Raw genomic sequence first — 15,261 nt, 5'->3', positions numbered from 1 at the left:
ACCTTTTTTAGTATGGAGTGTGATCGGAAGTTGTAACTTCAAATCCAGATCCCTTTCAACCCCTTTGGCCATAAATTTTACGAAATTATCATGCTTTAGCCCTTCCTTTTGGCCTAGACTTCATTTTAGACTTGGAAATGGTGTTTTTGGCTCATAACACCTTGCATGCACGTAAAGTTTGTAACTTTACGTGTAATATCGACTCTAGGAGGTCAGATATACGTTTTAGATGCGTTAAGCCCGATTGGAATCGGCTGTATGGATTTGGACATTGAAGGACTCAACGAGTCGCTCATACGACTCGGCGAGTTGGGTCGTAGTTTCCCCAAACCTTTCTAATATTGAGCAACTTGTTTAGTATTGGAGATGGCTCAGTCAGTTGGGCTCGTTTATGGACTTGAAGATCATGAAACTCGATGAGTTCAAGGATGAACTCGGCGAGTGAAGAGCAACTGTCCCAACTGAGATGAAGATGAACTCGACGAGTCCAAGGAAGGACTCGACGAGTTCAATTGGAATGTCCCGAATCTGTGTGAAGGAGAACTTGACGAGTTCTTGAACGACTTGACGAGTAGGATCGAAGTTCCAGTATTTTGTGGATTATAGAACTCGACGAGTTGGTGGACCAACTCGGCGAGATGAGTCAACCAGATGTTGACTTTGACCAAAAGTTGACTTTAACCAGGGTGTTGACCCTGACTTTGGCCTTGACCTTAGTTGACGCTTGAAAGGGCTATGGGTATGAACTGGTAATTAAGGAAGGTGTTAGATTAGGTGTCTAAGTTCATAACTATTTCTGGATTGTACTTGACCCGATTAGCATGGTCCATTTGGGTTGCATGGCATCATGCATTTGGATAGACTAAAAAGAGAGAAATAACACTTATGGTTTATTAATATATTATAAATTCTAATATATTAATAATATTATTTAATTAGTATTGTTCAAGAATTAATTTGGAATTAATTAAGTGATCAAAAGAAGACTAATTAAATATATGGGTTGATTGTGTAAATCATCCATACTTGTATAGTGGGCAAATGCTCCATGGATTATCAAGTTGGGCTAAAACTCATAGGATGCTCCACGGATGTTTCATGGTGTTTTTGAACCCATGGATCATGGAAATGAAAAGCCATGACAATTAGGGTTTACATGGTGTAACCCTAATTGTAACACACTATATAAGCATCCTTATGTTCACCAAAATCGCCACTAAGCAAGAAGTGTGAGGGCTAGCCGATTTCAAGAGTGTATCATTTCTCTCTAAGTCATTCCAAGTGCATTTGGTGTTGTGTGAGACATTTGAGGCATCACACTTGAGGTGCTAGGCTCACAAGGTTCTCAAGGAATCCAAACTACTACAAGGTATGTTTTCTTACTTACTTTTATGTTTAACAGTTCCCCATGTATGCTAGATAGGTTATGAACCTTGGAAAAACAATTTTACATGTATCATAGTAAAACATAGATCCAAGGTTTCTAGTGTCACATCCCCTAATTTCTCGGCCAGAAAAGACCGATTTAATTTATGCTTTTTAAAATAAAATCAAAGAAATCTTTTTAAAAGATGTTGCAGAATTGGTCCCCAAAACAAAACATGATAAAAGTTTATCAAAACCTTCTTTAAGAAATGTATAGTTTCATTTCATATCAAAACCTCGGGATGTCATGTTCCGATACAGATCAAAAGCATAAACAAGACATTATAAGCCTTTCAACAGTTATTTACAACTACTGGCCTATAATCCAAAAATCTCTCATCGTCCTCCGACTATGCTCGGGGTCCACTACCTGTAACATAAAAAGCTGAGTAGGTCAGGCTTGGGAGCCTAGTGAGCATATAGGGTTTTCAACCCACAATAATAATAAACTTATTAAGTTCACCAATCAACAATAACCCTGATTACCCATTCCCGTTGTCCTCACTTTACGTCCCTAAACACCTATCACAAGGGACCTAGCCTAAGGAATATCATCGGGATGGACACTACTGCTAAAGGGTTTCCTCAGCCATACATGTCCTAAAGGCAACCATGAGGGGGATTGGAGTACGCCAGCGAACATTTAGTTCACCAACACCTACAAGTTGCGAACCTGCTAGTGTGCCACTGGACTGTCTAGAAAAGTCTGTGGTCGTCATCTATACTCCGTTAGACGACTTCGCCAATAACAACAACAACAACACCGACACCGACACCGAGGCCTCTCACCATTTTAACACACACCGACTATTTCGTCTACCCATGTTATGCCCAACATATTTGTAGATAAAATACATATACAGTTTAAAACTTGTATAAAACATCTGTTCAACAGTCACCTCAAATAAACAATTAATATATTTACACATAACACGTATTTTAAGGTAAATACTTCATATCTATGTGTAAAGTGAAAGTAACTACACACTCACATGATTTGGTGATAATCGGGCAGCAATTCGTTTCCTAAAACGATCGTTTCTAATAAAACCGGGAGTTTTATTTAGAAACCGGGCTCTGCGAAGGTCGGGCTTCGAAACCGAAAAGATAAATTTTACGGGCTTCTCCGGCACTTCGTGGCGTATTCCGGGGCTTTGGGGGAAGTTAGAATGAAAGAAATATGAGTTTAGGGGCTAAAAGTGACACTTTTCCAAAATATACCCGGGAGGTCTCGCACCCTCCTATTTATAGGAGCGAGCCTCCTGATCCGACGGCTGAGAAGGCTCCAGGTGGTGCAGATCCGAGGGCTCGCAGGGAAGGCTCGCACGTGGGCTCGCATGTGGTTGCGCATGCGAAGGGGCTGCTGTCCTCTTGTGATTGGACCGAGGTCTAGGTCCGAAATAGGGGGGTTTCGTGGCTTTATGCGAGGGTTCGGACACGTGATAGAGGGCACGCGTCGCCTTCTCACTGGACCGCTTCGGATCAACTCTCCGGTTCGGATGACTCAGCAGCATTTCGGACACGTGGCTCGCATGACTCACCAATTTCGGACACGTGGCACGTTCTAAGCGAAGGTGACGTGGCCGAAGCCACCTATGCGAAATTTCTCGGTTTTTGCGCCAAAACTTCTAAAATCCATAACTTTCGCATACGAGCTCCGTTTTTGACGTTCTTTATATGCACGCGTAGGTAAAATTACGCTCTACAACTTTCGTTTAGACTTCGTCGGATAATTTTGACTTTAATTTTTATATTATTATTTTTAACAGACCGGGACAGGAAATCCGTTAAAAATTCATAACTTCTTCATCCGACGTCCGTTTTCGTCAGACTTTTTACCGTTGTGCTACTATTTACGAGACCTTCGATTCTCGTTTAGGTTGTGTTGGCTAAAAGTCACTCGATCTAAAATTCGAGTTTTTAGTTGTCTACTGCTAAGCTGAAATTTCGAAAAATCATAACTTCCTCATACGAAGTCAGATTTGGGCGTTCTTTTTATACCTACTCTCGGTTTAACGAATACTACGAGTTTCGTTTAGATCACTAAGGCTAAAAAGTAGTTTATCAAAAACTCACTTTTTACGACATTCAGCACCGTGCCGGTTTTGTCGTGAAACTTCGACAGGTCATAACTTCTTCATTATAACTCGAATTTCGGCATTCTTTATATATCCGTAATCCTTGTCACGACCACTACAACTTTCTTAATAGATATCGGCTTTATCTAATATTTATTTTCGACGCTCATTTTTATTCTTAATTAATTAACTCCTAGGATTTAAGCATAAAACACATAAAACACATAGAATTCACATAATTCCTTTTCATTCCTTCAAAATGAGTTACAAAGGTTAACCTAGACTATCATATCAAGATTAATGCCTAGGATAGAAACACGAGTGTTACATTTAGGGTTGCATGTACACCATAGGAGTGTTAGAATGTTCAAAACCCTTCAGAAGGTTATTTCGTGTACGAGTTTGAGGAGTTTGAGAGGAGTTGATCCCAACACCGAGGACAGTTCAGACACTTCACGACATTGAGGTGAGTTACCTTCCAATAGAATTGGGTCCAAGGCCACAATGTCGGCCCACTAGTAGGAGTTGTTGTTAGATAATTGTCTTTGTGATAATTGTCTGATATACCACTATTTGTTATGTTTTTATGTTCCAGTATGGTATGATGCTATATGATAGTGATAGTAGGGGGAATAGTCCCCATATTAGGTCGAAAGGACCCAAGGGGTAGGTCGGGCACCTCGGTATGCCTGATAGTATGTTTATGTTATGTTATGTTATTATGTGGTTGTGGTAGGGGATGAAATAGTCCCCGTAACCGGTTGAGATACATCGAAGGATAGGTCGGGCACCCAGATTTGCTTGACATGGGGTAGGTCGGGCACCCCAGTATGCCTGACAATGGGGTAGGTTGAGCACCCCGGTATGCTCAGCAGGGTAGGTCGGGCACCTAGATATGGCTGGCAATATGTTTGTAGTATGGTATGTGGTATGATGGGGGAACCCACTAAGCTTCGCGCTTACAGTTTTCAGTTTTGTTTCAGGTACCTCTTCGTCGAAGGGGAAGGAGTCGGCACGGTAGCAGCGCATCACACACATAGGATTTCTGCATTATGAGATTCATGGGATTGTACTCTGACATTGTTACTATTTTATGATATGGTTTGAGACATGTGGCTATGGTTTTATGGAATGATATGATTCGATGATGTTTTCAGTAAACAATTTTATAAGTTACTCAATTATAAACAAAATTTTTTGTTATGATTTTTGGGATGTTACATGTTCAACAACTCGTACTTACCATTTCTATATTGTCAATCGAATAGGTACACTTGCCTTGTGTAGCAATTTTAGTGGATAATAGGTTTAATTTACAAATATAAAACGATTAGATTTCTACACATCAACAACCACCACAGCCGGAAAAATACGATCACCAGCACTGGTCAACATCGCCACCGGTGTTGAACCTCTTTGAAAACCCTCTGGAAAACCCTTCTCGAAAACCCTCTGATATGAAAGTCGTCGTCACCTTGAGCTCGTCACCGCTAGTGAAGAAGAAAAAATGAGATTTGAAAGATCTTGGGTTTTTGGGTGGCGAGATCTAAACATCTAAGGTTTGTGGTCGTCACCTTAATCTCTTCACAATTATCGAAGAAGACGGACTAAGTTTTGATACTCATAACGATAGGGGTGGAGTCGGTGGTGATCCGATGAACCAAAGATTTATAAACAAAGAACCGGAGTTTGGTTTCTCCTGATGATGAAAACTGAAGTGGGAGGAGGGTGAGAAATGAAACGGTGGGCGATAGTGTTTCCGGAGAGAATTATATGGTCGTCCGTCGTGTTTTTGGCGAGAATGGCATGGTGGTCGGCGATGCTTTCTTGCTGATAATAAATAGAGAGAGAGAATGTTAAAGAGAAAAAGGAAGAGGTAGAGTAGTATTTTATTTCTTATTTTCTTTTTAAATGTTGTAATAAAATGAAAATGAAAAAAAAAACAAAAAACAAAAAAGAACAAATTAAAAGTGATAAATCCGACATTTTAAAAAAATTTGGAACAAATCCATAATAAAATTCATATTTTAAACCAGCAGTACAAGTCTAAATTTTCTTTTTGACTTAAAGTGATAATTCACAAAACATAAAAGTTTATTCTAATGTAGTAAAATAGGAAAGTATAAAGATTTTTTCTTTTCACCCAAAGCGGAGGTGAAGTTATGGATGAGTTATAATAAGATGTGTCACATGCCCGCGCCCAAAAGAAAAAGAAAGAAGAAAACCTCCGTTAACTTCACTCCTCTCTCTCTCTCTCTCTCATGGCGTGATGCTTACTGAAAGCAAGCAAGTTCACTGTTCATTGTCTCTCTGGCTTTATCACATGGAACCATTGTGTGTGTATCTTTGTGTAAATTGCTAAATGATGATGAAGCGGAATTCTTCCAAAGACTCGCTCATCGGTATCGGAGGTCGGAATCTCCATTCTAATGGTATTCGTAATGCTCCTCCAGTGGCCGGGTTGTTATCTCACCGGAGAGTTATGAGTTTCACCAGCACCACCGAGGATTTCAACAACAGTAACAGCAACAATGTCGATTTCCTCTCTCGTAATCGTCGTAGTCTTTCCGTCGCCTCCTCCGACGAATCCGACTGTATGATCCCCTTACATGTTTATATTTTTTCTTTGATGTTATCGACCTGAATAGACGATCGATTTTTGGATATATCAGACAATGTCATTTGAAGTACAATTTTCCCTGCCTAAATTCGTAATTCCTCGTTGATAATGCTTGTAGTTGGATTTGTCAGTTGTTAATGTTCATCGCTAATTTTGATACGTATATGTTGATTGATTTTTGTTCTGTTCTTCTTCAGTGCAGATGAGATTAGGAAGACTTTCGGTTGGATCAACTAAAACTGCAAAAAACGTATTAGATGATCTACTTTCATCTAATGAAGGCGGAAAGCATGACTACGACTGGCTCCTGACTCCTCCGGGAACTCCTCTACTTCCGTGTTCCTCCGATGGAAAAGAATCAGAGTCTCAACCAACATCAACATCAATCACCCCTAGAAGGAATTCTTCAGTTAGATCAGGCTCTGCGACTAAGAATTCAAGGGTGCGCTGCGCTTCTTTCTCTCTTTTGTAATGCAATCTCCTTAGATTTTTCATTTGATTACATAATGTTGAGTTTTCTGAATTGCAGCTTTCTGCTTCTCAATCTGAGAGTATCCATCCTTCAAATTCAAAACCAGCAAGAAGCAGTTCAACAACTACCAACAGAAACCCTAATATTCTAAATACCAGCTCTGCTTCCGTCTCATCTTACATAAGACCATCCACCCCAACTAAACGTTCTTCATCCACCGCAACCTCACGACCTTCAACACCTTCGAGAACCCTCCCATCCACCACCACCACCTCCGCACGTTCTTCATCCACCACCAGACCATCCCAAAACTCAAGACCATCAACTCCTATTTCCCCTGTCATTCGACAACCTTCTTCTAGGCCATCGACTCCCACTCGTCGGAGTCCAACACCTTCTGCTACATCTTCACCTTCTTCTGTACGTGCTTTATCTTCCAATGGCCGGAGTGTAGGGCCCACATCCAGGCCAAGCTCTCCTAGCCCACGTGTTCGCCCCCCACCACAGCCCATCATTCCCCCTGATTTTCCACATGAAACGCCACCAAATCTCAGAACAACTTTACCGGAAAGGCCACTCTCTGCCGGAAGGTCCAGACCAGGTACAACCATGGCTACAAACTCTGCAAGCATGGCAAGGAGACAGTCATCGCCAATAGTCACTAGAGGAAGACACACAGTCACAGAACCTCCCCCTCCAAGAGGGCAATCACATGTGCCTGAGTCGCTCACAAAAAAACCTATAAAAATTTCAAATTCCGAGGGTGTTACTGGTACAGGATTTGGGAGGAATATCTCAAAGAAATCACTTGACATGGCCATAAAACATATGGTATTTTAGTTTTCTTTTATTTCTTTGAATAATATTGTTGTATAATCAATCTCAAAGATCCTCTGTTTGTTTGTTGCAGGATATAAGAAATGGAGGCATACGTCCTTCAACACTTTTTCCTCAAAGCATCCGGATGCAAGGTGGGCATGGTTCAAGTAAAAATGAAATTTTGAATAATGGAACTTCATATTCTTCTAAAATAATCAAAATAGACATGTATGAGAGCTCGAGGTATGATACTCTTTTACTGAAACAAGAGTTGAACGACACAACTTGGCTGCATAATGTAGAAGAAAAGAGTGATGAATTAGGTCAATTGTTTGATAATGGATTTGAGACACTCCCTGAACCTTTTTCACCCTTGTGACATCACACTTCCTCTTATTCATTAAATTATGTGTCTGAAAGTGAGGGTGTTGTGAATCGGTTTGTTTACATTACATGTAATACCCAAAAAGAATAAATTGATTTTTGTATAATTCCAGAAATATAGTATATATAGATTTAAGTTATAGCATCTTAGTTTATTTTATTGTCCATTTTTTTTTGTAACATTTTGTACCCTGTAATGAGATTGTTGGTAATGGAAAAATGTACTACAATATCCAATAACAATTTTCTTTTAGAGTAAGCTACAAAACACAAGCTCTCTCTTTCTCTTTCTCTCATCATATATATCTAACTTTCCTACTATAATCATATAAAACCAGTTCATGATATTGTTTTTGGTACATAAACTTCCTTTAAAAATTAAAATCAAGAACTTGTCCTAAGGTTTCTCAACCAAGTCGGCCCCACTCACGTATCTAGCAACCAATGATATGAATCGAAAGGGGGCCCCAATGAGAGGAGCATCTATTAAAGGCACCACATCTACATCCACATCCACATCACCACCTCCTTTTCTCTCTAACAACACATCATTCTCATCCAATGGAATTTGCACAATCTCTCCGGAAGCCATGCTTACTCGATTCACATCATCTTTCTTCATTGACTCCATAATTTTATCATCAGTAGTCGTCTCTGTATCTGAAGTTTCATCATCAACTTCAGAATTTGTCACCATTGGATCATCAGTTGTTGTCACTTCACCATTTAAGTTGTTCACTTTCTCAATAAGCTTCTCATTTTCAAAAACCAGTTTCTCAATCAGACCCCTTGCAGATTCCAGTTGTGTCTTCATCTCCTCGTCTTCCATTACAACATGCTACACCACCAAACAAAACGTATCAAATGTCGGGTTTCTGATAAAAAAAAAATTATTAAAAAAATAAAGAATGAGACAAACCTTTGACTTTGACTTTTCAGAAGATAAATGGGAAGCCATGGAATTCTCAAGGTCTTGAATCTTTGACTGAAGAACAGACACGTGTTCTTTCAGCTGCTGGTTTTGGTAAGAAATATCATGTCTGGATGCTTCCAGCTCTATCACCTGAAAGGCTTTGATTTATAGCAACTCACCTTTATATTTTTACAACATAAAGTGTGACAAATATTATAAATAGATGCTTATAAAAACAGCATCAAAAATGTACCTGTGCTTGTAATCTTGCATTATCCTTGTTCATAGTGTTTATTTCTTCAACCAATTGGTTTACTTTTTCCTGATAACCAGTCTGCATATTATGCTGATGTCAATCATATAATGCTAAATCAATTGCATACAATTATTATTAATTGTGAATTTCTGACTCACCTCTTTCTGAAGCCAGGAATCTTTTTCAGTTTGTAATTGTAAAATTCTTGTCTCAAACTCAGTCTGATGATCAAATCACACATGGATATAACAATAAGTAATCAAACATGTGTAGCATTTTTGACAACTATAACAATTCTTTTGGCTAATTATAAGTTATATAAGTCACCTCTTTATGATGCCATAAGTTTATTTCTTTCTGTGATTGTGAAAGGTTTCTCTCTAGATCAGCCTGAAAGAATTTGACAAAATTTAACATGAAAATTGAAATGTGAACTTCATAGCAATGAATGATGAATGATCAAATCAGTTCATCAAAGAAATATGTTACTACCTCCCTTAGTACATACACCTCCAATTGCTCTTTCAAATCTTTTATTTTTTGTTGTATAGAAGCCTGTAAATTGGATAGAATAATTAAAGAGAAAGATAGGATATGTCAAATTGTTGATAACACTAACACATGAGCCACAAACATGATAAATTCTTACCTCTCTGTTAAATGAATAGGATTCAGCCTGAATTGAATGTGACTGTATAACCAAATTTTCAAAATAACAATAATAAGATATTGAAGATTTGTTAAGAGAAATTTTAATTTGGTCATAAGAAACTTACGGTTTCGGCTCCACTAATGGACTCTCTATCTGAATCCAAAACTCTTTGATGCAGACCCTTGTTATGAACATCTGCATTTTCAAAAATTAGGCTCTGATTATTCACATGGGCATGATTGTCATTTTCAGAACTCAGTTCCCCAACACCAGTAGGTGGCCTCTCATTTGCTTTTCCCTGTTTGTTCTTCTTTTTCTTCTGTCTCTTCTTCTTTTCATGCTCCATGAGTTCAAATTTGTTTCAGAGACCAAAACCAGATACTTAGAGGTGAGTTGTCACTTTAAATAAAGTATTATGTCAATATCTCTTTACCTGCATACATTAATAATCACCATTTCAGTGAAAGAATGAATAAGGAAAATCAAACTCAAGAGTAAGAACTGCTATAACAAATGTTCTTTGAAGACACATAGAAGATATCGCCAACCAAAGATATCAATATGATATAATGCAAACAAGTCTGTCGAGGTCCCGATCCCAAAAAGGGGAAATCGCATCTTGAGAATATGAAAGGAGAATAGGGGATTACTTCTTATAATACCAAAAACGGATTGATGAACAGAACCAATCACTTCTTTCGTTTACCTCTTGTTGGGCTACCTAATTTTGAGGTGAGAGGTCTAGCAGGTATGAAAAACTTATGGCTTTGTGTAGTTTACCTCATCAGCTAATTGTAGAGTTAATTTACACAGTCAATTAAACAAATTCATAAACTGAAACTACAGCCCTAAACATATAATTTGAGACACATTTGAAAAAGAAGACCGAAGGCTGACGATGGCCAAACAGATTGACATAGCAATTTCTTCAACACATTACCGATTCAACATTACACATTGCGTTTAGCAATTGGTGATATCATGAAATCGAAACCAGAAATGTCACAAGAAAATGCTCTACTAAAACATGGAAATAGAAAATAAAATACCTGCATCCATAGGGATGATGCGTGAATAGAGTTGAAATGAATCGAAGTTGCATAAGAAAATAAAAGATAGGTAGACTTACGTGCAGATCTGAATTGCAGAATATAAAATGTATATAGTTTTATGTTAGGGTTCTTGGAAGGTGAAGGGAATTGTTTAAGAACGATAGATGTGCCTTTCCCTCTCTGGAATGGAAATGGCTTTTCTTTACGAAATTGTGTTTCTTTTTCTATACGACAGTGTGTTGTGTTTTTTATTTAATTTATTTAATTATTTAATTATATGGACTACGGAGAATTTCATGAATATTTTTTAAAATTTTTATAATTATGTTTATATATTATATATATATATATTCTAAAACTTTAAATTATATATTTCTTTTTATAAAATCTATAAATTCATCAAAATACTTAAATTAATTAAAATCAATCTATTTAAAAATTAAAGACGTTATATTTAATTTAGATTATACCATTTTTACTAAAATACTCATGTGTCATTATTCATATAATCTATCTTTTTATTCACGATATGGTTATTTACAACCTAATACTTTGTCGCTTCATATTCTACATAATCCATTAGCAAAACATGGTCATTAAATATTCATAATCGATTGCTAAACGATATATTTCATCTCCTACAATCGGTTTAGGAAACATGTGATTATTTTCCTCTAAATATTTTTTTTATGAAATGAATTTGTAATCGGTGGTAATGTAATTAAGATTTGAAGCTCCAAACAATTAAGTTCAATCGACCCTAACTATGTTATTATTGACATCTTGGAAGTAATTATCATATCGATAGTGGATTTTGGTTGATGATTATGTTTGGATCGATGACAACTTCATGTCGAATTTGAATTTGGCACCCAAACTATGTTCAGCCGATCAATATTATTGTGTTCACTAAGAATATATTAATCCTAACTTTGTTATCGATCAATTACATCCATATAGAAGATCAATATGGTTAGGATTTTTTGGGAGAAAGGTAATAATATAATGTTACATTAATTAGTTTTTTTTAATAATAAAAATCAAATTAAAGATAGTGTTAAAATTTTTAAATATATTAATCATGATTAAATTAAGTATTTAGGTATATTTGTGACTGTATAATTTTTATAAGGATATATATTTAATTTAAAGCTTTATACGGTAAACATCTTATTTGGGACTAAATCTGAAACATAAACTAATCTAAGAAAAAATCATATAAAAAAATAAGATAGTGGTAGTATTATTTTTTTTTTTTTTAAATAAACAATTAGAGATGACTTTTTCATTAATAGGGTTGAAGTTTAATGACTTTTCTGAAGATTCTTCTTTTTATATATATTAAATTAAATTTTTTTTTAAACTCTTATTTATTTATTTAGAAAACTCAAAATAAATATACAATCTACATCCCTTTCACTAAAAAAATTCATTCTCATTTATTAAAAGACACAATAATGATAATTTATACATAATTTTTGGGTTTTTTGTGATTTCTTCAATAAACATCGTAACTATATATCATTTTTTGCATGTGTTTTATAAATATTGTAACTTTTATAACATTTTTGCAACTATCTAACCATATCAAAATTTAAGTTATGTGTTGTACAACAACATGAACTTAATTTTGTCACTTCTAACAAAGTAGAAACGACATTTATTGTCATTCTTTACACCTAATTCTCATCTTTTTAAACCTAAGACTTGAATATTCAATAATGAATGTAGCATGTGGTCTAGACACATGCTCTATACGACAAATCAACAAAGTCGTCTTAAATTATATATGATAACTACAATCATAAAAATACAATTTATATCTTATATAATTTAAGAGAACTTTGTTGATTTATCTTATGGAACACATTTCTAGGTCACATGTTACATTTATCATTGGATTTTTAGGTTTTGGGTGTAAAAAAAGTGAGTTAGGTGTAAAGAATGACAATGAAGTAAATTTTCACTTTTTTAGAAGTGACCAAATTAAGTTCAAGTTTCTCTACAATAGTTATAAAAACACATGCTAAATACAGTTAATAGAACTTTTGTTGAACTGTTGTAAGGAGCATGTTTTCTACGCCACATATTGTGTATAATGGAGCTCTATTTGGGAACAACAACATTTGGTAAGCCTTTATTTTTTTAGTTGACGTTCGATTGTGAGAGACTCGTTAGTATGTTGCAGATTTATGGTAAAAGTTTTACACCCAAGACCTGCAAATTCAACAACGATGTAGCATGTTGCCTAGAAATGTGTTTTTTGCTATAAATCTACAAAGTCCTCTTAATTTTATAGGACATATATGATATATTTATATTTTAATTATTATATTTATCGAAGAGAATCACAAAAAAAACCAAAAAAATGATATATATATATATATATATATATATATATATATATATATATATATATTATCATAATTGTTTTTTTAATAAATAAATATGAGTTTTATTCAAATTAATTTAATATATATAAAAAGAAAAATCTTCAGAAAAGTCCTTAAACTATAACCCTATTAATGTAAAAATCATCCATGGTTGTTTATTTACGATTCGGGTCTGAAAATCGGCATTATCCGGGTACAAAGGTTATTTTGCAAGTGTTTACCGATTTTTTTTGCTTCATTGCAAAAAAAAAAAAAAAAAAAAATAGGATTGACCTTTACGTTAAAAGAACCAAACTTTATATATATATATATATATATATATATATATATATATATATATATATATATATATATATATATTACAAATTTCCCTGAAAAATAGAAAGATATGAGTCATTTTACATTAATTAAACAGTAGGTCATGAATAATATCAGCTAAAAAGAAACCACATGAACACAACCTATATATATATATATATATATATATATATATATATATATATATATATATATATATATGTATGTATATACATACATATATATATATATATATATATATATATATATATATATATATATATATATATATATAGTTAAATGTGACTAGAGCATTTTGATCATGTTCATGGATCAATTCGAGCACTTGGAACTCGATGGAGCGTTTAGGGTTCATGGAGCATGTGACAAAGGAACGTATCATTTGAGAAAGGAATTGATCGTCTATTAAAGGAACGGATCAATTGCCAAAGGAACTGAATGTACAGAAGGGGGTTTGGAGCACCTGAAAGAGGTTTGGAGCACTTGGGAGTCATATGGAGCAACAAGGGAACTTTGTTGTGCCATATGTTGAAGGGATTGGCCAAGAAAAATGTTTTTGTGCCAAGGACATTCCTTCTTCCGCCATTATGATCCCTCTTGCGCCATGAGGGGTTCCTCTTGCGCCATGAGGATCCCTCTTACACCATGAAGTACTCTTGTTGAGCCATGGAGTATGCTCGTGCGCCATGCATGGCCTTATTGTGCCATGTATGTTCTTGTTGCGCCAATATGGTGTTGTTTCTCCAATCTTGATGTTCTTGTGCCACACTTGAAGCTTGTTGTGTCATCCATACACTTGTTGCGCCATCATGGTGCAAGTTGGACCATCTTGGTCCTTAATGAGCCAAGTATGCTATGAAGTCCTCTATGATGGTCAAGAATGTTCCAGAAGATGTTGCAATGCGGAATATGATTGGTTGCCTCCATTCATGGGCCTATGGGCAACTAAGCTTGGCCCATTAGGGTTTTAGGTGTGATCCCTCAAGAATAAATAGGGATGCATGCAAGGTCATTTTGTATCTTGAGTTCTAGAGTGATAGGCGAATCTATGTGTAATTGTACTTGTAACATCTGTTTGAGAGCTTTGAAATAAAAGAATACTCCCCTCCTGCCCTTGGACGTAGGTCACCTTGAACGAAACACGCAAATATTGTGACTTGTGTGCTTATAGTGTTGCTAGTTATCCGCTTTACTTCTTAACAAGTGGTATCGGTGCTACGGTTTGTATTCATGTGATTGAAGATGTCTGCTCACAAATTTGATTTGGAGAAATTCAATGATTCAAATGACTTTACATTGTGGAAGATGAATATGGAGGCTCTTCTGGCTCAACAAGGATGTGCAGCTACACTGGAAGGAGAAGCAAAATTGCCAAAGGACGTGGTGGATTAAAATAAGATGGACATTCCGACGCAGGAACATAGTACCATTCTATTGAGCTTGACAGATGAAGTACTGAGGGAGGTCATGGATCAAATAACTGTTTCTGGGCTATGGGATAAACTTTGTGACAAGTACCAGAACAACTCACTGACGAACAGGTTGTATCAGAAGCAAAGGTTGTACACTCTTATAATGTCTGGAAGTACCCAAGTGAAAGATCATCTAGATAACTTCAATCGCATCATATTGGATCTATAAGGTGTTGACGTGAAGATTGAATATGAAGATCAGGCGCCCATTCTCTTATGTTCTCTTCCTAACTCATATAAGAATTTTGTTGATACCATACTCTATGGTAGGACAACGATCACTGTGAATGATGTGAATGACTCTTTGATGTCCAAGGAACTGAAAAGAAAAGTTTCAGTTGGAGAGGAGGTGTCCAATTATGATTTGTTTGCAGGGAGAGGAAGCACAGAAGAGAGGAAAGGGGGAA

General features: G+C 36.0%; 2 protein-coding genes across 4 annotated transcripts; one reads left to right on the top strand and one right to left on the bottom strand.

The window, feature by feature from the left end:
- Positions 1 to 5,689: 5,689 nt before the first annotated feature.
- LOC145110916 (uncharacterized) lies at positions 5,690 to 7,938 on the top strand. The gene is made up of 4 exons (XM_079047231.1): positions 5,690 to 6,097; positions 6,321 to 6,565; positions 6,653 to 7,426; positions 7,506 to 7,938. Exons 1-4 carry the CDS (start codon positions 5,866 to 5,868, stop codon positions 7,791 to 7,793), a joined length of 1,539 nt encoding a protein of 512 aa, XP_078903357.1. The 5' UTR covers positions 5,690 to 5,865; the 3' UTR covers positions 7,794 to 7,938.
- Positions 7,939 to 8,020: 82 nt separating this feature from the next.
- Positions 8,021 to 10,888, bottom strand: LOC145110917 (Mitochondrial ATP synthase D chain-related protein). Of its 3 annotated transcripts, none has more exons than XM_079047232.1 (9): positions 10,749 to 10,888; positions 9,744 to 10,052; positions 9,617 to 9,658; positions 9,460 to 9,522; positions 9,295 to 9,357; positions 9,126 to 9,188; positions 8,965 to 9,045; positions 8,718 to 8,861; positions 8,021 to 8,636 (listed from the first exon to the last, which is right to left on the bottom strand). In XM_079047232.1, the coding sequence occupies exons 2-9, from the start codon at positions 9,963 to 9,965 to the stop codon at positions 8,196 to 8,198; spliced, it is 1,119 nt and encodes a 372-aa protein (XP_078903358.1). In that variant the 5' UTR covers positions 9,966 to 10,052; positions 10,749 to 10,888; the 3' UTR covers positions 8,021 to 8,195. The 3 variants fall into 3 exon arrangements, with proteins under 3 accessions (XP_078903358.1, XP_078903360.1, XP_078903359.1); XM_079047234.1 differs by having other exon boundaries at positions 8,965 to 9,033; XM_079047233.1 differs by having other exon boundaries at positions 10,669 to 10,869.
- Positions 10,889 to 15,261: the final 4,373 nt, after the last annotated feature.

This window comes from Lactuca virosa, chromosome 5, assembly GCF_052849685.1.
Source record: "Lactuca virosa cultivar CGN04683 chromosome 5, Lactuca_virosa_CGN04683_v6, whole genome shotgun sequence".
In the NCBI taxonomy this organism is placed as follows: domain Eukaryota; kingdom Viridiplantae; phylum Streptophyta; class Magnoliopsida; order Asterales; family Asteraceae; genus Lactuca; species Lactuca virosa.
Note: the sequence above shows the minus strand (reverse complement) of the source record. Positions and strands in the feature narration are given on the sequence as shown.